This window comes from Pipistrellus kuhlii, unplaced genomic scaffold (assembly GCF_014108245.1).
Source record: "Pipistrellus kuhlii isolate mPipKuh1 unplaced genomic scaffold, mPipKuh1.p scaffold_m20_p_14, whole genome shotgun sequence".
Classification (NCBI taxonomy): domain Eukaryota; kingdom Metazoa; phylum Chordata; class Mammalia; order Chiroptera; family Vespertilionidae; genus Pipistrellus; species Pipistrellus kuhlii.
The window spans coordinates 10,984,817-11,007,458 of NW_023425449.1; the positions used below are offsets into that span (position 1 = coordinate 10,984,817).

The following is a 22,642-nucleotide window of genomic DNA, read 5'->3' on the forward strand; positions in this document are numbered from 1 at the left end:
GGGGACAGAATATTCATCAGCTTTTTGCTGATGTACCCAAATGAGTTCTATTTATCTGTGTGGTTGGCAAATGGCACTAATTGGTTTCTGCTATGTCTCCCTGAGTAGGTGATTTAAGCTATTTACCCACTGGTGGAGGAGAAGTGCAAACCATTTACTCCTAAGTGTCCCTGGTTTAGGGAAAACAGGATTTACTCGGTGGCTGCAAACTGCTGTCTGTCTGTCTTAGTTTCCCTGTTCCGGTTGCCCTGGAATTTTCCTAGCTTTTCTATTCTATAACATTCCTCGAAACAAGTTGAATCAATACCATGTATCTTTTGTTGTCCTAGTGTAGCTTCCACGGTGGTTGCTGAGTTGATTTAAATAATGCTTTACAAATCCAGGTGGTTTCCTTTAACAACCATGCCTCAATCCCCTAAAGCAGTGTTTCCCAAACTCCTCTCATGATGAGAATTAAGCTTAGAGCACTAATTAAGTATACAATTCTACCTATATGTTCACCAAAATTCTAGTTTAGCACTTCTTAGTTGGAATTCAGGAATCTGTATTTTAACAACTCCACCAGGTGATTCTCATCATGAGAGAAGTTTGGGAAACACTGCCCTAAAGCAAAGAGCCTTACCCTTACACTCCTCTTTTAATACGCTTTTAATACAAGTTTTCTTCCTTCAAAACACTTGTGTTTTACTTAAAACCCCACACAAATACTTCCATCAACGCTTGCTCAGCCCTGCCAGGCTTCCACAGTCGCTTGGAATTGGTGTTAATCTGTTTATGTTTGTCTCGTATGCTAAGCTTTGAGCTAGGCTGTCTCATTCATCTTTTACCCAAAACGAAACTGTTATTCGCCTCAGGGTAGTTATAATAGAGAAAATGTCGGTTTGTGCACAATGTTCAGACAACCTATGGGCCCAGGATGAGTTGTGCTGTCCTTGAACTTTAAAAAAAGATTTACATATTAAATATCGCTGAGTTCTCTCCTAAGTTCATATCAAATCTGTATTAGTAAAATAAAAACCTCCGCTTTATGAAGGTAACCGGCTCAGAAAGTCAAGTCCTAAGCTGAAGGCCACATAACTAATGCAATCACACAGGTGAATTTCAGCCATGGGCTGCAGGAGGCGCGCCACAGGTCTTTTGGCCTCTCTCGGCCACCGTCTGCCCCTTCCTTTTGGAGCGCATGCGCGCTGCCGCGGCGTCACCCAGTTCTCCCCCTGGAAGGACGGACGTTGGGGCTGCGGGTGAGTCGGGTCGCCCTGGTGAACCGTGTTCGGGCTCCCCCGGCTGCTGCCGCCGCCTGCTGCTTGCGGTCCGTGGGCCTCGGGTTTGAGCCCTGACTCCGCGTCCCGTCGGTCGTGGAGCCTCGGACCCCCCTACTCCCCCCGCCCCCTCCCGTCCGCGCCGGCCCCTGCGCGACCCCCGCCGGGGCCTCGGGAGGACGCGGGGGCCCGCGGGGGCCTCGGGGAGGCGGCCGGGCTCCGGTGGGCGGGGGCCTCGGTCCCGGGCCGCTGTGTTTCCGCCGCCGTCACTGTGACCTTGGTCGGGTCATTTGGCCTGTCCGGCCCCATCTTGAGCGGCCGCCATGGGGGCCGTGCGGGTGTCTGGGGGGAAGGCCGGCTTCCTGCGGCCTCCTCCTCCCCGTGCCCACGGCCTCGCCGCCGCCCTCCCGCCGGCCGGGGAGGGAGGTCTGCGGGAGCGGCCCCGCTCGGAGGCCTCGGAGCCCTGCGGTCAGGCCGCCGGCTCCGGGGGGCCCTCCAGGCCACTGCCGGGCTCCTGCCCGAGCTCCGGCCGCCGCGGGTGCCCCGGTGCTCCCCTCAGTGAAAACTGGGCTCCTAGGATTGCCCCGAAGATTGAATGAGAAGTCGGCGCTGTAAACGCGTTTACACTCGGCAGCCTGGAGCCGCTGCTGTCCGTCGTTGGGGGAGGTTTTTGTTTGCAGTATTCAGCTCTTATTTAGGGTAGTCGTTCTGCACGCGAGGAGGGTAGATGAAGACAGGCAGGGGGTACAGCACAAGTCACCCCAAGATGTGCCTCTGGTGTGCAGATTCTGTTGAGCTAAGGGCGATTTCTTTTTACTCCTCACCCCACGTTTGTTTTTTCCATTGATTTTTTTTTTTAAGAGTGTGGAGGGGATAAAGAAAGGGGGTGGGGAAGAGAAAAAAAAATTGATGTGTCTCACATGGATTGGTTGCCTCCCTCAGGCACGCTGACCAAATCGAACCTGCAGCCCAATAGACCCGAATAGAGACAAACCGTCTAACCCCTGAGCAAAACCAGCCAGGATGCTAAAGGCAGTTTTAGCTTCAGGCCCGAGAAACCTGTGCCTCCTCCCTTTACTTAGAGAAGAACTTGAGTTAGGGACCTTACCATCCATAATTCCACCTTATCATCCACAATCCCACCTATATGGCTGGCAAACTTTTTGTTCATTGAACATCTGTCCTTAACCTGCTGTGACCCCTGAAAGCCCCCAAGGAGTATTACCTCATCCTTAGCTCAGGATGTCTCATACCTCCCTCCCCCTTTCTGCCTCTGAGCCGCTCCTGCATGTGGGGTGCCCATACGTTTATGTATATATTAAACTCAGTTATTTCCTCTTGCTAATCAGCCTCACCTTTATTTGATGATTAGACCAGACCGGCCAGAAGATCCTTGAGGGTAACGTTTATTTCTTTCCCCACAAGCCTGAGCCATTAAACATCCTAGGCTTTGTAGGGGGAGTTGGTCCACCATCCATCTATCCATTCAGTGGCTCCCTGGGTACTAAGATGCATTAAGCATAGAATTCTTTAGATTTCTTATTGTTCTAAGAACTTTTAAAAATTGTCATTTACCAGGAGAATATAACTACCATGTCTTCCGGAACTTTGCCAAAACCTCAGATGCGCGGCCTTCTGGCCAGGCGCCTGAGATTTCATATTGTTGGAGCCGTACTTGTCTCGCTGGGGGTTGCAGCTTCCTATAAGGTATGTAAGTATGTTTTTTACTTTGTGATTGTGGTCCCAAATGTGCTTTGCATTTAAACATGTATTTTATTTTCATAAGCAATTTCAAGTCTTTTAAAGAAACTCTCTTTAATGTACTTCCTTCTCTAACCCTTCCTCCATTTATAATACCTCGTGTGATAGGAAAGTACCTTATTCCCAGATAACTTATCCTCCATCTGTAAATGAAGCTGTATTAGTTTGCTAGGGCTTCCATAACAAAGTCCACACACTGGGTGGCTTAGACAACAGAAGTTTTATTTTCTGTTCTGGAAGCTAGAAATCTAAGGTGGTTACAGGATTGATTTCTTCTGGGGCCTCTCTACTTGGCCTGTAGATGGCTGAATTTTCTCTTAACAGGACACTAATCATATTGATTAGCACCTACCCTGAAGACCATGTGGGATAAATCACCTTACTGGTGCTTGACCAGGAAATTCAAAACTGGTTGATAAAGATTGTTTCTGGCCCTGGCCAGGTGGCTCCGATGGTTGGTGCATCATCCTGTACACCAGTGGTTGGCAAACTGAGGCATGTGAGCCACACGTGGCTCTTTGGCCCTTTGACTGTGGCTCTTCCACAAAATACCACGGCCTGGGTGAGTCTATTTTGAATAAGTGGCATTAGGAGAAGTTTAAGTTTTAAAAATTTGGCTCTCAAAAGAAATTTCAACAGTCGTACTGTTGATATTTGGCTCTGTTGACTAATGAGTTTGCCAACCACTGCTGTACACCAAAACAGTTGAAGGTTCCAATCCTGGTCTGGCACATACCTCGGTTGCAGGTTCCATCCCCAGTAGGGGTGCATATGGAGGCAACCAGTTGATGTTTCTCTCACATTGATGGTTCTCTCTAAAATCAGTAAATATCTGGTGAGGATTAAAAAAATTTTAATCAATTAGGTTAGGTCTTAAATACAGGTTTGGTATCATGGGCACAAATACCATTTTGTGCCTGTGGCTTTTTTTTTTTTTTTTTAATTTCAGAGAGGAAGAGAGAGAGAGAGAGAAATATCAATGATGGGAGAGAATCATGGGTCTGCTGCCTCCTACATGCCCCACACTGGGGTTCGAACCCGCAACCAAGGCATGTGCCCTGATTGGGAATTGAACCATGACCTCCTGGTTCATAGGTTGATGCTCAGCCACTGAGGCACACCAACCTGGATGGCTTTTCTTTCTTTTTTTAAAATATATTTTATTGATTTTTTACAGAGAGGAAGAGAGAGGGATAGAGAGTTAGAAACATCGATGAGAGAGAAACATCGATCAGCTGCCTCTTGCACACCCCACAACCCACAACCAAGGTAACATAACCTTGACCAGAATCGAACCTGGGACCTTTCAGTCCCCAGGCCAACGCTCTATCCACTGAGCCAAACTGGTTTTGGCTGGCTTTTCTTTTTGACAGCACCTTTAAGAATTGTTGCCACAGGAGAAAAAAAGAATTAACAAAATTGTTAGAAAATTGCTTTGCATATTAAAGCTTTACCCTCTTTAATGTTATGCCTTTTTATAAATAACTTTTTTTATTGTGGCAAAATGAACATTAGAAAATTGAACCATTTTTAAGTGTATGGTCAGTGGTATTAAAAACATACATAACGGGCAACCTTTCAGTTTTCTGGATATTTTCCTTTGGCGCCTGCCAGTCTACCTTCTCTCTCCTATCAACATAGACACCCAACAAGGGCTTTCCCTCCCACGCAGGGAGGACCTTTCTTGTTGACTAGTTTCTGAGACTTCTTTCCCTTTCCTTGCATCTGTGTCAAAACCTCCATCCTTTGTCTTAGGAAATACAGGGGTCAAGTTAAAGGTGAACACTAACGGTTTGATTTATGTTGTCTTTAGATGTTGTTTCTAATCTAAAAAATAGCCATAATGGGATGTGCTCTTTTTCAGTTTGGTGTAGCTGAACCAAGAAAGAAGGCATATGCAGATTTCTACAGAAATTACGATTCCATGAAAGATTTTGAGGAGATGAAGAAGGCTGGTATATTTCAGAGTACAAAGTGATCTTGGAATGTAAAGGTAATATGAAATTACCATTTTAAAACTTTTAAAATTGTGGTACCACCTTAACTATTTTCAAATGTATAGTTCAGTATTGTTAAGCACATTCACATTGTCGTATAACCAATCTCCAGAACCCTTCATCTTGCAACCACCATTTATATCAGAGAGTATTTGTCTTTTTGTGACTGGCTTATTTCACTTAATGTAATGCCCTCAAGGTTCATCTGTTATAGCATGTGTCAGAATATCCTTTTTAAAGCTAAATATTGCATCTTATGTATATTCCATATTTTTCTTCATTTATCCAACAGACAGTTGGATTACTTTTTTATTAATATTTTTTAACATATTTGAAAGGGAGAAAGTTAGTTAGAAACATCAATGAGAGAGAAACATCAATCAGCTGCCTCCTGCACACCTCCTACTGGGGATATGCCTCAACAAAGGTACATGCCCTTGACCGGAATCGAACCTGGGACTTTTCAGTCCCCAGGCCAACGCTCTATCCACTGAGCCAAACCTTAGGGCTACTGCCTTTTTTTGACTTATGCATAACACTGGTATGATGTTAGTGGGAAAGACACCACTTGATAGACAAGTGGGGTCAGACCAAACCTGGCCAAAATTTCCTAACCAAAATTCATTCTGGCTAGGAAAGAATTCAGAGCCAAGACCCAAACTGTAAAAGAACATTTATTAAGTAATTCCTAGAAGAAATGGACTTAGGAAACAAGTTATGGAGACAAAGGAAGGGCCCTAGGAGCTTGGGAGACAGCTAATGGTAACTTGCCCGGGGAGGGGAAGAGGAAGAGGAAGGAGGGAGAGCGCACTGGGTCCTCTAAGAGTTTTAAGGGTGGAGACTTTAGGGAAGGCCCTAGGAGAAGGTTTGAATAGAATATTCAGCAGGTTTCCAGGTGTGTCCTTTCAGGATTATAGTTTCCATTGACGGTGGCACTCAGGGTAGGGGGTCTTGATTCTATGCAGTTGGTCCTGAGGCTGGTTTTGTTGCTTATCTGGGTCTGGAACTGGAATTCGACTGCTGTTATCTCTACTGGGGGAAAGATCAGGGTTTCAGACCTAGTGACCAGGAAAGAAGGTCACCTTGGGATGAGGCCTACCTTACAGTGTCTGTCTGTCGGTAGGCACCTGTGGCTTCTCACCTGGTGACTTTCTGTACCTGGCCCACGGTCCGTGCTCTACTGAAGTCTAACTGTCCACCTCATTTATAAATAATCTCTTTGAGACCCTGCTTTAAATATTTTGAGTAAATAACCAGAAGTGGAGTTGCTGGATCATATGGTAGTTCTATTTTTCACTTTGTAAGGATCTGCCATCCTATTTTGCATAGTGTTGGACCATTTTACACTCTAGCAATAGTGTAAAAAGGGTTCCAATTTCTTCATATTCTCAGCAAACTTGTCTTGTTTAATGATGTTGAGCATCTTTTTTCATGCTTGTTGACCGTTTGTATATGTTCTTTGAGGAAATATCCAAGTTCTTTGCCTATTTTTAATTTTTGTGTATTGTTATTTCAACTTGCAGGCTCCATTTTAACTTGCAACTCCCATTGAAGGCCTATTAGTAATAAACTCCATATCTTTTAGCTATTGGTTACCTGGGAATGCCTTCAATTTATTTTTGAAAGATAGTTTTCCTTGATATGCGATGTATTTTGCTGGCACTTTAAATATATTAATGGACAGCCTTCTGATCTGCAAGTTCATGCTGAGAAACCATTGCTAATCTAACAGAGGCTCTGTGGTAGACTATGAATCAATTTTTCACTTGCTACCTTTTAAAGATTGCCTTGTCCTGTGTGGCTCAGTGGTTGAGCAGGGATCTTTGAACCCGGTTGCAAGTTTGATCCCCCAATAGGGGGTTATGCAGGAGGCAGCCAATCAGTGATTCTCTCTCATCATTGATGTTTCTTTCTATCCTCCCTTCCTCTTTGAAATAAATAAAAATACATTAAAAAAAACCCCACACAACAAATTGTAATTAAAAAAAAAAGATTCATTGTCTTTATTTTTGATAGTTTGATTATAACGGGTCTTAGTGTGGATCTCTGCATTTATCCTACTTCCAAGTAACTCTTGTAATTGTGTATTCATTTCTTCAAGTTTGGGGCATTTAGGCCATTGTTTCTGCTAGATAAGCTTTTGCCCCTTCTCTTGTTCTGGGTTTCCATAATGTATATGTATTGGACTTTTGGTGATGCCCCAAAAGACCTTTAAGCTCTCGTTTACTTTTTGTTTCTTAGACCCAATCATTCAAATGGACTATTTTCAGGTTTGCTGAATCTTCTGGGGGTTTGACTCTGTGTCTGAGTCTGACACAGATGGCTGTGTTTTCCCACTGCTAACACCCCGCTAGTGAATTTAACAATTCAGTTATTATATTTTTCTGTAGTATTTTAAAATATATTTTCTTTGTTGATATTCTCATTTTATTCATGTATTTTCCTGATTTCGTTTAGTTTTCAGTTCTTCAGCGCATTAAGCATATTTAAGATAGTTGTTTTAAAGACTGACAAGTCAGAGTCAAAGTGTGTTTTTTCAGTGTTGGTTTCTGGAGATTTATTTTGTTCCTTTGAGTGAGCCACGTTTCTTTTTATGTTTTATGATCTTTGGTTGAAATTTAGGCATTTGATTAAATAGCCACCTCTCCTGTTTGTGGATTTGCTTCATGTAGGAGATCTCAACAGCCTAGCATAAAGGCTTATGGTTGTCCCAGACTTTTTCTGGGATTATTTCTTGCTTTAGTCTTTGCTTTTGTTCTAGTTCCCATGTACAGTCCCTTAACCGTTGCTTTTGTTCTAGTGCCCAAGTCCAGTCAATCACGTTTGAGCCCCTAAGATTCTGACCCCTGCTTCCTCTAAGTAGCCTTAGCTCCTCTTTTGTATTGCTCAGCCCATAGTCTCAATCTCTTGTTCATCATTCATTTCCTTTGCAGCTCACTGCTTTCAGCAGCCTGCAGGCTGATATCTAAATGATGTCACCATTCCCATTAGTGCTCCAGATAGGCAAGTATTATAGAAAACAGTCCCCAAACAAGCCAGAATCTAGCAAGTTCTCCTGTCCTGAGGGAGAAGCCAGGAGCTGGCTGGAAACCACACTGCTACGCAGAGGACGGGAGGAAAAAATTCATGACATTTCCTGCTGTTTTGAGGGGCTTTTTCTTCTTTAGGTGTTCACTTATTTGCAGTAGCTTCATAACTGGTCTCTAGTTCTCACACAGACACATTGGTTCTTTCTTTGCTGGTTTATGTGGGGGAGTGGGAGCCTGGAGCTTCACAGCCAACCATCTTGCTGACTTCGGCTCAGAATGATTTCTTTATTGCTTAATTGGCATTAGAAAAATCACACTTTTAGAAGTGTTTTTTTTTTATACTTATTTTCTTAAATTTATCAAACCACCCCCCTTCTAGCCTTGAATGAATCAGTTTTAGCTTTTGGCCGTGGGGGTCTTTCAGGTCAGTACACAGCCTCTTTGCTTGTTCATATGTCACTGCCTCCAAAATGCTGTGCTGGCTTACTGCTTTTCCATTTTCCAAATCAACAGCAGCTTTTCCACCTCTTTGTGATCATTGTTTCTTTCACAACATTAGCTCTCTTGATGGCCACTTTGTGTGTTTTTTAAAAAACGGTGCTAATCATTGATTTTGCCAGCACCAAAGTGTTCTCTCTCTTGTTGCCAGGGAGCCCTCCCCCCACCCCTTTTTTTTTGTGCTGAGGTATCGGTTGTCATTTCGAAAACCAAAACCTTTATTCTGTGAACAACCTGGTGGGAGACATAAGATTAAAGATTCTCTCCAGCCAGTGTGAGTTTGATGTGATAAGGTGACTATTTTTCAGGAAGACTGTACCTCAGTGAGCATTCCAAATGCCTTATATCTTTCTCAAGGGTTTGGAGGAGACCTACTAAATTGGACTTAAGATCACTTTTCTGAAAGACTCGAGACATTTAAGTATTTTTTGCCTAATAAAACATTCAATTCTGTAATCCATTTCCATAGTTGCTTAAGTAGTTCTGAAATGCAGATAGATGCATGGACTAATTAGCCATAGAATTACTTAGAAAAAGTACAGAGAAGTTTATTTTCAATTGTTGGAAAATTGATGAGGAATTGTGCCTTTTTTATAATCTTGACTATTAGCCTAAAATGATTCATAAACATGAACAGATTATTTTAAGAGAATATTAGGAATGTTAAGGATGACCTATGTTAAATTATACAAAATCATTGAAGGTGAAAAGGTCAAGAAAATGTTAATGGTTCTGTATGGAATCTTAAACTTAACATTACTATCTTCTTATAACTGACATTTTCAGATTTTATTCAGTGGGTATGCGTTTCATGGTTAGATGTTAGGGTGATTTCAAATATTAGATTTTTATCTTTTCTTATTGTTTAAAAACCAATAAGAAAAAGAAAAATTTGGAGACAGAAATTGTTTAGAACAGATGGGCTGCTGCTTTTAAGAAGAGTATGTGGGTATGAGAAGGGAATGGGGGCAAGGGGACTTAAGAAAAGGGAAAAAAACAGTTTGGAAAGTGAAAACAAAAAGGCAGAAATAGGGTGCTGTAACCGAAAAGAGGCTGGTCAGGAGCTTGGTGGAGATAGGACCGTGAGCTCAGGTAGCTTGAACTGGGCTTCTCTTGGGCTAAAGCTGAGTGAGCAAAGCCTGGGCTACTAGTAGGAACGGACCTTATGTGATCTCAGGGATGGTAAGAGACTGAGAGAGATTGAAAGAATGCTGGATATTAACTTAGCTTTGTGTTTTTCTCCACAGAATTCCTTTGGGTTGAATTCCACGGAAGTTTGTCACTGGCCTGTATTCCTGAATTCTATGAAACATGAATATTTGAGCTAAGGAATAGTTTCTCTTGATAAATAAACAATGAAATACTGTGGACAGTAAGTGTTTGCTCCTTATTCTTAATGATGTAATTTTTGGGCACTTGCATCAGAATTGGTTCGGGATTTTTAAATGATTGAACCTTAAGATAATTTCAGTATTAAATTTCATTATTTTAGGACATTTTTTATAACTGATGTTTTGCCCATTTCATTGAGATATGCTGCTAAGTACAGTTTCTTGGTCCTGGGTTATTGATTTAAGCCAACATTACTATTATACTGCGGGCTGTTGGAAAAGACAGGGACCAATTGAGCTACCTGGCCAGGCCCTTAACTCAGAATTTGTGTGTCTTAACAATGTGAGCTCAATTATATCAGGTATCAGTGAAAACCATTTAAAAAACAAAATACCCAGTGACAACACACATTGTGTGGTCATTAATTCAAGGATTCCTTTTATTTTAAATAATTTTATATAACAAATCTTAGTAGTATTCAAAATTATCATAAAATTAATGTATATCTTCATTCTTAAAAATAGTTACTCTTGAGGTTGACAAAACTCACTTTCCTAAATGAGTATGGTACAACAAACTAATGGAGGAACCATATTTCTATAGTCAGTCTGAATTGTCCATTAACAAACTTGCTTTCCAGAAACAACTATGCAGTGACTTATGGTGCCTATACATAATAGGTGAGACTTCAGTTAAAAATTAGTGGACGTTTGAAATTGAATTTTCTTACGTGTCTCACAATTATAGGTTCAGGTTGTAGGCCCAAGTTAATAACATCTTTCATTGGAGTTGAGATATTTACTAAATACTAAAATATCTAGTGACCCAGCATCCGGAGCCAAACCTGTTGTTAAAAGCGAAAGAAAGTGGTCTGGTTCATTGTTGATGTTGGGGTTCTTGACTCTCCTCCAGCACACAAGGGAATGTTCCCAGTAGTGCTTTGTTCCCAAGACTAAAGAGACTCACTGGAGCACTCTAGGTCTGTTTTCATGAGTAGACAAAAGATTTACTTTTAAGTTTGACTAGTAAAACAAAATGGAAAAACATTTTTCCAGAATGTACCTGGACAGGCATCAGGATGTTTGGTAAATTTCAGCAAAATACAGACTTTAAGGAGTATACACAGCAGCTTTCACTTAATAACAGCACCTGTAAGTACTAGTAACAAGTTTTAACAAAATCTTAAATACTCAATTTCATTTAGAGACCAAATTTTTCCAGATCAGGGTATTCAGCAAAGACAATGTCATTAGAAATGAAGTTTTAATGTCTCTCCACTCTAAGGCCTGACCACCTTGTACATTAACCGAGTGCTGACAGATCCTAATTATAGAAATTGTAAGCAAATATTATAGAACAAAAAGGAATGTATTTCCAACTGTGGTAAGACTGCAACCCACAGTATTCTGTTAGTCAACTGTCCCCAAATGGAAAAATTTTTTTTCACTCCTTTTTATTCAAGAATCTTCGTTTTGAGGAGGAGGAATCGAGTTAATTAACTGTAGAAAGGTGTTGGCCTTGTGTCCATAGGAGCTGTTCAGGTTTCTTACTAAAACCACGCTGCCTGAGGAGGGCCTCATGGGAACCCTTTCCTCAGGGCTCTGTCTTTCACCATGGTGAACTTACTGATGAAGACCTGAGCAAAATGCGGGTCCGCCAGGTAACTGTACGTCTTCACATTGGAGGGGAGAGGTTCCACAGGCACCACCGGGCATGGTGGGGACTGTGGGGACGAGCAGCTGGGGGCCACGTGGAAGGACGTCTTGGTGATGTAGTCCACAAGCCTGTTGTACTGCTGCTCTGACAGCCTTTCTCGGACTCGATCCGCCTGGGGTTAAAGATGAAAGGTTCTGTAGTGACCCAGTTCTTATAAAACTTCATAGCAGAATTATCTCCTTTTTCTTTTTTAAATATATTTTATTTCAGAGAGGAAGAGAGAAGGATAGAGAGCTAGAAACATCAATGAGAGAAACATCGACCAGCTGCCTCCTGCACAGCCCCTACTGGGGATGTGCCTGCAACCAATGTACATGCCCTTGACCAGAATCGAACCTGGGACCTTTCAGTCCGCAGGGTGATGCTCTATCCACTGAGCCAAACTGGTTTTGGCTATCCCCTTTCTTTTGCTTAATAATTTTGATAGCCTACAAATGTATCTAACAAAGCTATTTTACCCAAAACTGCTTTTACTTTTCCTGACTGTGACAATACTGTGATTTCAGCAGTGTAACAAAAGCTCTGCACGAGGATATAAAGACAGCCTCCTTAGAATAAGTACTTGGAGGTACATAAAATTCCCATGTTTCAAGTTGACCATAACCTTTTACTCAACTTAAAACATCCGTCACTGTTCTTCACTAACCAGCCCAGGAAACAAAGGACCCTTCCTCTATCAGTCTCATCGCCAGTGAAAGCTCTGTCTCCTCCAACTGCAGACAGCGCACTTCTGAGTTGGCCAGGAAAGCGGGAAGCGCACCTTTCAAACCAGTGGCTTTGGACAGAGCATTAAGAAAATACCTTTGAACTGTAACATTTACTGTTTTTATAAATACTAGGATTTAAAGCCAGAGAAAATAAAACTGGGCAGAAGGGGAAATTTTTATGGAAAAAGGAGGATGCAAAGTACATTTATGATTCATAAAAGTCTGGCTCATCTTCAATGGAACTCAAGTAGAACTGAGATACAGTAAGTACCTAAGTCCTCAAATGAGATTTCCTGAGAAAGCATCCATCAAAGGTACTTGGAGCTCTTAATTCTTCCCACCCTGAAACTAGCTAGCTCGTGTACATCCACAGTAGCTGCTGGTCTGTGGGAAGCAGGTAGCCACTGATCTTTCCGTGTGGCCTTTACCTGTTAAATGTTGGCGAGGCCACTCTGGCAGAATTAGAAACATTTAAATGAGGGCTCTTTAGTCTTCAAAGTAGTAAAGAATTTGTATCTATAGGGCACAAATACAGTCAAGAATGTCTTAAACAGAAAGCCAGTGGGACGGCAGAGAGTCAAGGGGGCCTGCCAAAATAGTGAGTAGGGCATCGTTAGCATTTGGGTCTCATTTTAAGCTCAGGAAGGAAAATACAGGCCCCTAAAGACTCACTGACACATGAAAGCTGCACCACCAGGCACAAGCCAGAGCGCTGATATCATTTGATGGGGTCAGAACTCGGCTGGAAAGCTTTGAGTACACAAAGGTCTTAATTGCTCCTCCTGAACAGCAGCACAGGAAAGCCCGTGTTGTGAAAGGAATCCGGCCAAGGAATAAATTGACCTTCTGACTCATTTTGAGCCTCTCAAACGGGACTTCAGTAATGTGCCAGGCATATTAAGCAATTATTACCCTAAAAATGGCTGCGTTTACCCAAGAAAAGCAAATGCTGCTTGTAGAAAAACATCTGAGTCCTGTCATATTTGAATATACTGAATGATGTCATCTGCAAATTAATTCCTTTTAAAATTCAAAGGAGCTGAGCTTCCTAGTATCTAGGGCACAACCTAGAAAAGGCCATTTTATATGAAGGTTTTAAAATACTGCTCTTAGTTTTCCCTAGAAGACAGTGGTAGGCTTCTTACCCAGCTTTACGTCTGGATTAGGTTGGTGTGCACTGACCTCGCCCACCGAGGAAAATTCACGGTCTAGCAGCACCGCTATTTAGAACATACGTGGATTACCATGCTCCTAAGGAAGGGTTTACTCAGAAAAAAAGTGGATGGGGGAGGTTAGAATTTGGACAGAAGCCTGAGGGGTCAGTTTCTTATGAGGGGAGAGGTGAAGTGGAAGAGGTATGAAAAAGAATTGGGAGGCTGTCTGCATACTGGAAATCCACCCTCTCTCCAGCTGCCGCTGTGTACGCTCACTGTCTGTCGTAGATCCCTGCAGTCCTGCTCCGTCTTTCCCTGCCTGTTTTAGCCGTGCCTCAATCCCAGCCCTCGTTAACCTGAACATCAAAGGAAAACCAGTGGAGAGCATGGTGTCCAGAGGCAGTGCTGCCTGTAACTCTGGTCCCTCGCTACCCATTAGCCTGAGAAACTTCTAGGGGTGGTGAGCCAGATACCTCACTGAGCGCTAGAGAAACAGGTTTGTTCCCCCAGCTGTGGTAATCCCCTTCAGCATCCTTCACAAAGAGAGGAGCGAGAAGGCTCACGGTTGACTAAAGGCAGTTTAACAACGGCAAAAGATGACTCTCCAGTCCCAGTAGTTTAGGGTCTGAAATACTTCCCAAGCAGTTAAGGAATAATGATGGTCACAAATACTGCTCAGGGCCTTGGAAGTTTCTTGCTAACGACTAAGGACTTGAAGATAATGATGCTATCCCCCTGCCAAATCCTGGAGCCACATCACTGGTGCTTTATTGTCAACTAGATCAGAAGATTTTGGCAGATCTAATAAAGTCAGCCTGGACATCTGACCTCTGTTTATTCCCAGAAAGTCATCAACTTGAAGCAGCAATGTAGTCCTTGTGCCAAGCCCTAGCTTAAAGCTCGACTGATTATGATCCAAGAAACTAGAGAAACCTCAGTTGTTGTGCTTGGCTGCTTTCCACCTCAGATAATTTTACCCAAGCAGTGGTGTGGGGGGACAGGCTCCCCTCCAGCAGAAAAGGAAAGAAGGAATTAGGATCCGAAAGAGGCAAGTTTGCTGCTGCCCTCCGCTCCCCCATGCTCAACCTGAACATCCATTGCCATCAACTGTGTGTGGCCAGGGATCTGCCCCAAGAGCCTAAATAGAACACCTAGGAGGCACGCAGGGGATTGAGGGGATGGGAAACTATCCTATGGGGAAGAGAACACAGCCTCAGGATACAGAGCAGTAGATGGGAGAGAGAGACATTGGTTTATAAAAAATTTGACCTCTCAAGTCTGAGGAGTGGGGGAGTGAGTCAGACCTCCTGTTCTGTGAACTTGCTAAGGTTTGGCCTACTGCCCATACCTTGTTTCACTCATGACATCCCACAATTCATCGGTCCTCCTGTGCCAGACGTGCTACAGCCACCCCCACACCGTGCACAGCAGGGCCTGTGTCACAGAAGCTACATGGCCTGCTGCCTTGTCCTGTTCCTTGCACAGGCCTGCTCTCTTTGGAGTTCGTTGTCCTGCCCTCTCCCGCACCCCAGCCCATGCCCACCACACCTTGTTCAAGTTGTCTGGGGGCTTAGCCCCAGGCCGGGACCCCTCTGGCCTGCTGCTGGGCGCTCACGTGTACACCTGGTGGCTCCCCCGCCCCCTTTCCCCACACTCCCTCCTGGACTCCAGCAGCCACTCCCGCAGTACCAGCGGGCAGCCACATTAGACTTCGCTGGCAGCTAGCCCCAACCCCCATTTTCTGGACTGTACCTCCACATCACAGGCCGCTCTTGGCTGCTTGAGCTGCAGGATGAGCAGGTTGTTTTGCGTGCTGTCCTGTGTACAGTCGATCTCCGTGACGGGAAAGGCCTGCTGCTGTGTGTCCTCGCTGACGCTCACCACGAACAGCACTTCTGACGTCAGCAGCAGGCACCCTTCGTGCTCCTGGCCAGAGCCCCTCACCAGAACCACATCCAGGGCCATGTGGACTTCAGGTCTGCCGAGGGACTGAAGCATTTTCCTGTTCGGAAGGAGAAAAGTGAGGTCAGGAGCCAGCTTTCAAAACAGTCAATACCCGTGCTCACTACCAGGGCTGGGATCGGATGCAACCTCCCGGAGGGCCTATTCATCTGATCTTGGAATAGAACTGTCACTTTAATTCTCAAAGTGATTCTGGTCAACAGAGCTCAGCTCCTTGTGGAGACAGATTTCCCTGGGCTCTGATGAGTCCTTTCCCTCCCAGTAGAGATGCCACCCCTAATGACAAGGCTGAGTCCCTAGGAAACCTCAGGTCCTCTTACAAGCCAGGGGCACCTCCCAAGTGGGAGACCCAGATCTGGCTCAGCAGCCTCCCTCAGGCGCCAGGGGGCCCTGGTGCTGCCTGAGATGCTGAAAACAACTCCTCCTCCTGGGCTCCTGCTGCCTCCGGTGGAGCCAGGCTCTGTGAACCCAGGGCACATGTGCAGCCGAGTAAGCATCTAGATCTAGAGGGTTTTACCAGACGTATTTGACGTGGCTGTTTGGGGCCTGGGCAGCATGGAGCTCACTTGGCTGGTAGCGCTGTTTGGGAAGCTGAGAAAGTCCAGCTCCGTGTAAAATGCCTGCAGTAAAAGAAGGAAGTTTTACTAGTTGTTTTCTGGAAAACAGTTCCATGCTACAGTGATGTCATCTGCTAAGAGCCATCATAAAACGCTGCAGATCCAACATGATGTCACATCTTTGGAAGCAAGTGAATAGATAATCATTAAACATTGCAATGCTCTTAACCCCGGTGATCTTACATTAGCTACAAACTGAAATTTGAATGAGCTGCAGTCCAAGCATAGACTGCAGTGAGAGGAAGCATGTGCCCCTGGGAGTAATGGTCCTGAGCAATGGCTTGCACATCTTTACAATTTACGTGATCAAGTCAAGATTGCTAATTGCCTTTGTTGCTTAATAATACAGTACTTCTGTATCTGTGCTGTGGCTGGTTAAATAGTAAAAACAACGGCGATGCACACAAAGGCACATGGTTTGCCTAGATGCAGTCCTAAGTGACTTAATCCAGTTCTTCAGCACGAATCCACATACATTTATGAGTGCTCCAGTTTTTTACACACACATTCCCCCCCCCCCCCTCCCTGGTGCCAGCACCCAACCAGGGCACCCAGCAGCAGCCACGCAGGCCTCCAGAGCCAGAGATGGCACAGCCTCTGTGCTCTCAGGGCTTGTAAATGTTTATAAACGAGGCAGTCATTAGGCTAAGAGTTAGTGGTTTGTAAAACCTTCAGTGCGGTAATAAAAGTTTTACAGGATGATGGAAACCAACGAGGCCATGTGAGGCTGTTCTGAGATGCTCTTACATAAGGGAGAGCCCCTCAGCCCTGGGAGACACGGTGAGGGAAAGGGCGTTTTCCAACCAAAGGAACTTACGAAATATAAATTATCTTTCCCTCACAAGAAAAAGGGAGTATTTGACTTCATCCACTTAGGACTTGCAGCAGTTCTTCCTGTCAGTTTCCTTGTGAGTGAAAATGTCATTCACAGGAAGAGAACAGAGGGAGGAGGCAGGGGGGAAGGAAGAGGAGCACATGTTTGTGCCTGTGTGGTCTTAAAGGAGCCTCTCCCTTGGCTGCCTGAGTGTGGGCATTTGTCTGCTGCTCTCTCCAGACACTTTTTATGCTCCGATCTGGCTGCCTCTTGTCAGATCAGATCTGTGGAGGTGCAGGAGGTCTGCAATGAAGTGTTCCCGGCCACCAGACTGGCCAGATGTAGGGCGCTCACCTGTCTGGCAAAGGATAGAGCCCCCCTGTAGTTTGTGATACTAAGGAGACAGCTCACTTCACCACCAAAACGACGACACTGATTTTTGGGTTAAAAGGTGACAATTCTGGTCACCCGTTTTTTAAAAGTCATTTCCATGTGCTCTGTCAAGAATGCAGAACATAAGCGTGGGATGGCGTGCTTCCTTTCCCACACACACACACACACACACACACACAGTACTCCCATGTGTACCCACATGTATGGGAGCCCCGTGCCAGCAGTGCCACCCTCCCATGGTCTCCAAGCTGTCTGCTTGGGGAGAGGGTTTTTATCGCAGCTCATACACCTTCGCTGCCATTGGCTAGGACACTCGGCCTGGCTGCAGTGGCAGCATGGAGTCTGCGTGTGAGAAAGTCATGCCAAGTGCAAAGCTCTGTGGGCAAGTGTGTGCACATGCATGCATGCTCCTCTCTCATCCTCCAAATGCATGTACACTGTAATGTAAAGATATCTTTCTGCCTCATAATCTCTTTTTCCTTTCGAGCTGCTCACCAGAAAAGTAATAATTCTAATCATATTGTCCTCAACCTCTAATTGGTTACTTTTCATTAAAGTCTACTTTATTAAATGGATTGTTAAAAGATTCTGTGACATGCATATTAGAACCAGAAATCAACTAGTAATTTCAGTATATCTATGCATGTCACAGAATCTTTTAACAGTCCGTTTAATAGAGTAGACTTTAATGAAAAGTAACCAATTAGAGGTTGAGGGCAATATGTTGAAGTACTGAAATTACTATAATGGATTTCTGGTTCTATAATTTTATTACAATTTATGATTAGTTATACAGGTCTACTCTTCATGTAAACAAGCATGAGGAGGTGAGGAAGAGAACTGTAGTTAACTGCTTATAGACTTATCACGTCTTACTCCTTTGCCATGTGCGGGCTACGGTATCTTGGGGACCCCTGGTGTAACAACATAGGCTAACGGTCCATGTCTGAGCCGGCCCGCCAGGCTTCCCCTCACTCACCGTAGCCAGTCTGCGACACGAGCTCGGCAGCTCCTCCGATGGGTTTTGTGAACACACCCATGATTCCTTTCCCCACGCCTGAGATCACGCCCTTGGCCTTGTGTCCCGCTGAAGCCTGAGCATCGGATGTTTTCTGGAAGTTCTGCATTGGCTGATCCACTATGCCAGCAATGGCACCTGCAACACAGCAAACGCCCAGTAAGGCTGAGGCTTAGAATCTGAGAAAGGAAAAGCCTCCATCAGAACACAGTCTCATTTGGATTGACAATGAAAGCCCGCCCTCATTACAAAGTTCTTTACATTTATTTACCAACCGCCTCCGTGCACTGAGGGCAGTTCAAGTTAGACATTTACTGTCTCAACAGAATACAATGTTCAGACTGGGTTTGGTCCATTCTAGTCAGGATCTGTGGCATTCAGAATTTAATGAACTTGTCAGACTATTCCAAAGTGATCCCCCTTCCCCTCTCCTCAGCCTTTCTCCAGGAAGCAGGCATCACAGGTTAGGGAAGAGCTAACACTTTCTGAGGAAGAGAAAGCCTAATTTTCAATGAATCAGGAGGATGAAAACAACCGGAAGGCCCAGTTCCTCTCCATGCTGTCCCTTTTAATTAGAGCAATTATTATAATAACTAAATATGTTAATAATTATTTAACTAGTAATTGTTGATATATTTTCCATTACACAGTGCTGCATAATGACATTTGTGTCAACGACAGAATGCATATGTAATGGTAGAACCATGAGATTATTATGGGCTCTAACGGGGTAGCTGATTTGGTTGAGTGTTGTCCTATGCGCTGAAAGTTCTATTCTTGGACAGGGGCCTGCAGGAGGCAGCTGATCAATGATTCTCTCTTGTCACTGATGTTTCTATCTTACCCTCTCCCTGCCTCTCTGAAATCAATAAAAATATATTAAAAAAAAAAAAAAGTGAAAAGTGGCCAAACCTCAGTTGAAGCGAGAGAGAAGGAAGCTATTCCAAGACTAGCAAGTTTTTCCAAGGGAAGAGCCTGTTTCATAAACAGGATCAGTGAACAGATTGGTGGTTAAGGGGAAGGCAGTGACCCAAGACCCAAAATCCTGCCTCAGGCAGGGGACAGCTGTGTGACCTTGGGGAAGATTCCTTAACCTCTCAGTGGCCTGATCCAGGAAGTGAGGAAAAACCATGCCTGAGTCCTAGGACTATTTGGATGATTTCATACAAGCAAAGCTCTTAGCACAGTCTCCCAGCACAGAGTAAGCACTCAAGTTAAAGGCAGCTTAACGATGGGGATATGTCCTGAGAACTCATCTCTGTGATCTTGTCAGTGTTCGGGTATCACAGGCTGCTTATAAACTGGAGTGGGCTACACACCCGGGCTGCACAGTATAGCCTACAGCTCCGGGGCTGCAAGTCCCCACAGCACGTTACTGTGCGAAACAACAGGATGAAATCAGGCGTAAGAGAAAGGGATGCGTAGACGAGAGGTGGCGAACCTGAGATGCGTGAGGCTGCTGCTATGCAACACGGATGCTATTTCACAGCCAACGGTCTTTTATGCAGAGCACACACTGAAGTGATGAGAAGTATAACACAGCAGGTCCTCGAACACTCATTTCTTTGTAATGCTGATGAGAAACCACAGAAACTTCTCCTTTCTACCAAGCAGCCTATGGGATCATTTGCTAGCCACGGTGCCCCACGGGCTGGCCTCTTCCCTTTAGATTAGCTCCAGAGCCTGCTCCCTCTCCCGGCTCTCCGCTCTGCCGGCTTTCCCACGGGTGGTCTGTTCCCTTGCTCTCACTTGAGGGGCCGGTGGTGCAATCCAGCAGAGGCCTCACAGTCCGGGTTCTTTTCCATAACGGAGTGGAGGGGTCCCTAACTCAGTAAGAGGTAAAAATTTCACTACAAGTCTTAACAGAATGCTCTGTTTTCAACTCAAACCTGCTAGGATTAATGAAAATGCACAGTCCCCCGGTAGAAACTTTAGTACATGTCAGATCCCATTATTCCAAATGCCACTAATTCAAGGTCCCTTGGGAAACGGAGGTTTCCAGGTCTCAGTTAATGACCTGCTAATTTCCAGCAATATTCCATGGAACAAAATCCAGTAAAACCAAAGGCCAGTTCCTGCGGGTCAACTGTGCAGGGAATGTTCTTCGAGGATTCCGTTCCTCTCAATTTTGACAGCCATTTAAATTTATGGATTGACAGATTAAGAATGACCTGAGGCGACAGGTCTGTTTCCCAGCCTCCACCGATGCTGCTCAAAACTCCTAAATAAACGATGCGGGAAGGGGGAGGCGGCTCGCAGCTGGCCTTGGGCTCAGGCGATGGAGGGTGGAGGGATCACCGTTTCAGTGACACCCAATCCTGGCTCCCAGCCGGAGCCCGCTTCACATTTCCAGTCTGAGGAACCCGATGCTCTGCTCCCCACGATGGGGTCGGGAGTCAGCAGCTGGTTGTGCTGGGGGCCCGGCCACAGTGGAGGTGATGGCTGCCTTCGTAGCAGACAGTCCAAAATGGTTAGCACGCAGTCAGTGACCACGGCTCCTGTGATGTCACTGTCCCATTCTGACAGGTCGCTGTGGTGATAGTGTGTCGGGCATAAACGGTGATGGAAAGAGTACGAAAATGGGTAAATAATTACAAACTCATCAATCACATTCCTGCCTGCATTTCTGGTAGAAATGTCTATTCTCAGGTGCGGATTCCAATGAGCTTATTACCGCTGATTTGGAGGGCTGGCGGCTGTTTGGATGGGCATCTCCTGTTTCCCTGGGACCTGCAGGCCTAACCTGCCATGGGCCTTGGGGGCGTGGCCATCCGCCGCCCGCCTGATTGCAAACAGGAATCCCAGTGACACTCCCTTTTGATCTCCCACTTCCTCGGGCCAGCGGCCCAGTGAAGGCTCCTTACTGTGCCCGGTGGCTTTGACAGATAAGCTATTTGGGCCGCCGGGAGAGTTTGGGAAAGCCCATGACAAGGTGTTAGGTTCTCAGAGGTGGAGGAGAGGCTGTCAGGCCACATGCCCTTGGCGGCACCAGACCCTGCCGGGAGGAAGCTGGCCCGTCAGGCACACCCCCCGACACCTCCCAGGTCTGCAGGTGCGAGCTGGGAACAGAGAGCTGCGAGCCACGGGCAGTCCCTGCTGTGCCCAGGCCGGGCCTGGGAGGCAGCCTCCCGGAGGGCAGAGGCTCACTAGCAGGACCCTCTAACCCACAGCCGCCGAGTTATTTACGGCCGCACACTCACACGGCTCCGGGGTTAGGCAGTGGAAACTGAGCCCCACGCTTGTCCTTGGCCCCAGGCCCGCGGGGCGGGCGGCCACCTGGCCGCGGCTGTGAGGTGATGAAGGGAGGCGAGCAGGAAAGGCGCACCTTGGAGGCGGGTCCACGGAGCCCCCAGTGCTGGCCGAGGCGAGGCCGGGAGGTCTCCTTTCCTAGCCTTCAGGCGGGGGAGGGGGCTTCCTCGGAAGCCAGGGAGCTGGAAGGCCCTCCCGCGCCTCTTCTGGGACTTGCTCCTAGTCTCAGGCCACAAACCCTGTCCCTGAGCTCTGACATTCCTGCCTGTCTGGTTCTTTTGGTGCTGTCCTTGCCACACGTCGTAACTCTGTTTCGGGCCCTTCAAAAATAAGTCGCAAAAGCAGAGGCGCAGGCCGAACCTGGGACACCCCTCCACAGCTCACCGTTCCAGAGATGGACGGCGCACCGGCTGGTCCAGCGGGAGGTGAGCAAACTGAGGCGGCAGCAGCGTCTTCCCAAACCCCTGCCACCTGCGACCCCTCTGCTGGCGCCGACGGTGTGGCAGAGTCTCCGTGCGTCTCCTGAGTGCACGGTTCTCGTTTGGTTGGGATCCCGCGGGGCCCCCAGGAGAGGTGGTGAAGGCAGGTGTGGCTGCCGGGAGGCGGCGATGCTTCCTCAGCCAGGCAGCAGCCCCAGGGGCGTGGGCCAGACGAGTCCTGACGTCCTGCCCATCGATGGGACTCACAAGCGAGGAGCCACGTCCGGGAGGGAACGCCGAGGGCAGGGGTGACAGGAGCCACGTCCTCTCAGCACAGGCTCCGGGGAGGGTGGAGAGGGGAGCGTCTGGGGACTAGGTCTGGTGTATGTGGGCGAGCCCGATGCCCGTTCTGCAGGCTACGCAGCCTGTTCCAAAGCCCTGTGTCTTCCCAAACTGCGGGGGAGCTTGTCCAGGGCCTCGGCAGCAGCTCTCAGCGGCCTCTCTGCTGGTGACACTTCCTTATGACCTCGGGCCATGTGCTGGGCGCGCGGCCAGAGACTCCCTTTGATTTCTCCAGTGCCTCGTCCGCTGCACAGGGTCTCCGTGAGGGTGAAGGAGCCGGGAAGGCCCACCACCCCGTACACACTGCGGGATGTGCTTTCCCCACCCGAACCCCTTATGGTCCAGCCCCCACATCCTGTTTCCAGGCGTCTCCGG

The 22,642-nt window shown here is 46.3% G+C and overlaps 2 protein-coding genes across 8 annotated transcripts in view; one reads left to right on the top strand and one right to left on the bottom strand.

The window, feature by feature from the left end:
* Nucleotides 1-1,089: 1,089 nt before the first annotated feature.
* Nucleotides 1,090-9,920, top strand: LOC118718183 (cytochrome c oxidase subunit 6C). Of its 3 annotated transcripts, none has more exons than XM_045581371.1 (4): nt 1,090-1,241; nt 2,838-2,966; nt 4,885-5,013; nt 9,793-9,920. In XM_045581371.1, the coding sequence occupies exons 2-3, from the start codon at nt 2,853-2,855 to the stop codon at nt 4,996-4,998; spliced, it is 228 nt and encodes a 75-aa protein (XP_045437327.1). In that variant the 5' UTR covers nt 1,090-1,241; nt 2,838-2,852; the 3' UTR covers nt 4,999-5,013; nt 9,793-9,920. The 3 variants fall into 3 exon arrangements, with proteins under 3 accessions (XP_045437327.1, XP_045437328.1, XP_036292652.1); XM_045581372.1 differs by having other exon boundaries at nt 1,166-1,324; XM_036436759.2 differs by lacking the exon at nt 1,090-1,241 and having other exon boundaries at nt 9,792-9,920.
* A 366-nt stretch (nt 9,921-10,286) lies between these two features.
* The window catches only part of VPS13B (vacuolar protein sorting 13 homolog B), a 513,325-nt gene continuing 500,969 nt past the window's right edge, over nt 10,287-22,642 (bottom strand). For all 5 annotated transcript variants that reach the window (XM_045581364.1, XM_036436747.2, XM_036436745.2 and 2 more), the window contains 4 exons: nt 18,219-18,395; nt 15,933-16,035; nt 15,206-15,455; nt 10,287-11,704 (listed from right to left, as the gene is read on the bottom strand). In XM_045581364.1, the coding sequence (XP_045437320.1) occupies nt 11,453-11,704; nt 15,206-15,455; nt 15,933-16,035; nt 18,219-18,395 (782 nt within the window). In that variant the 3' untranslated portion in view covers nt 10,287-11,452. The remainder of the gene's footprint in view (nt 11,705-15,205; nt 15,456-15,932; nt 16,036-18,218; nt 18,396-22,642) is intronic.

Coding starts and splice junctions, on each gene's coding strand:
- LOC118718183 (XM_045581372.1), top strand. CDS start 1,181: ATGCGCGCTGCCGCGGCGTCACCCAGTTCTCCCCCTGGAAGGACGGAC. Junction 1,325..2,837: donor TTGCGGTCCGTGGGCCTCGG/GTTTGAGCCCTG, acceptor GTCATTTACCAG/GAGAATATAACTACCATGTC. Junction 2,967..4,884: donor GGGTTGCAGCTTCCTATAAG/GTATGTAAGTAT, acceptor GCTCTTTTTCAG/TTTGGTGTAGCTGAACCAAG.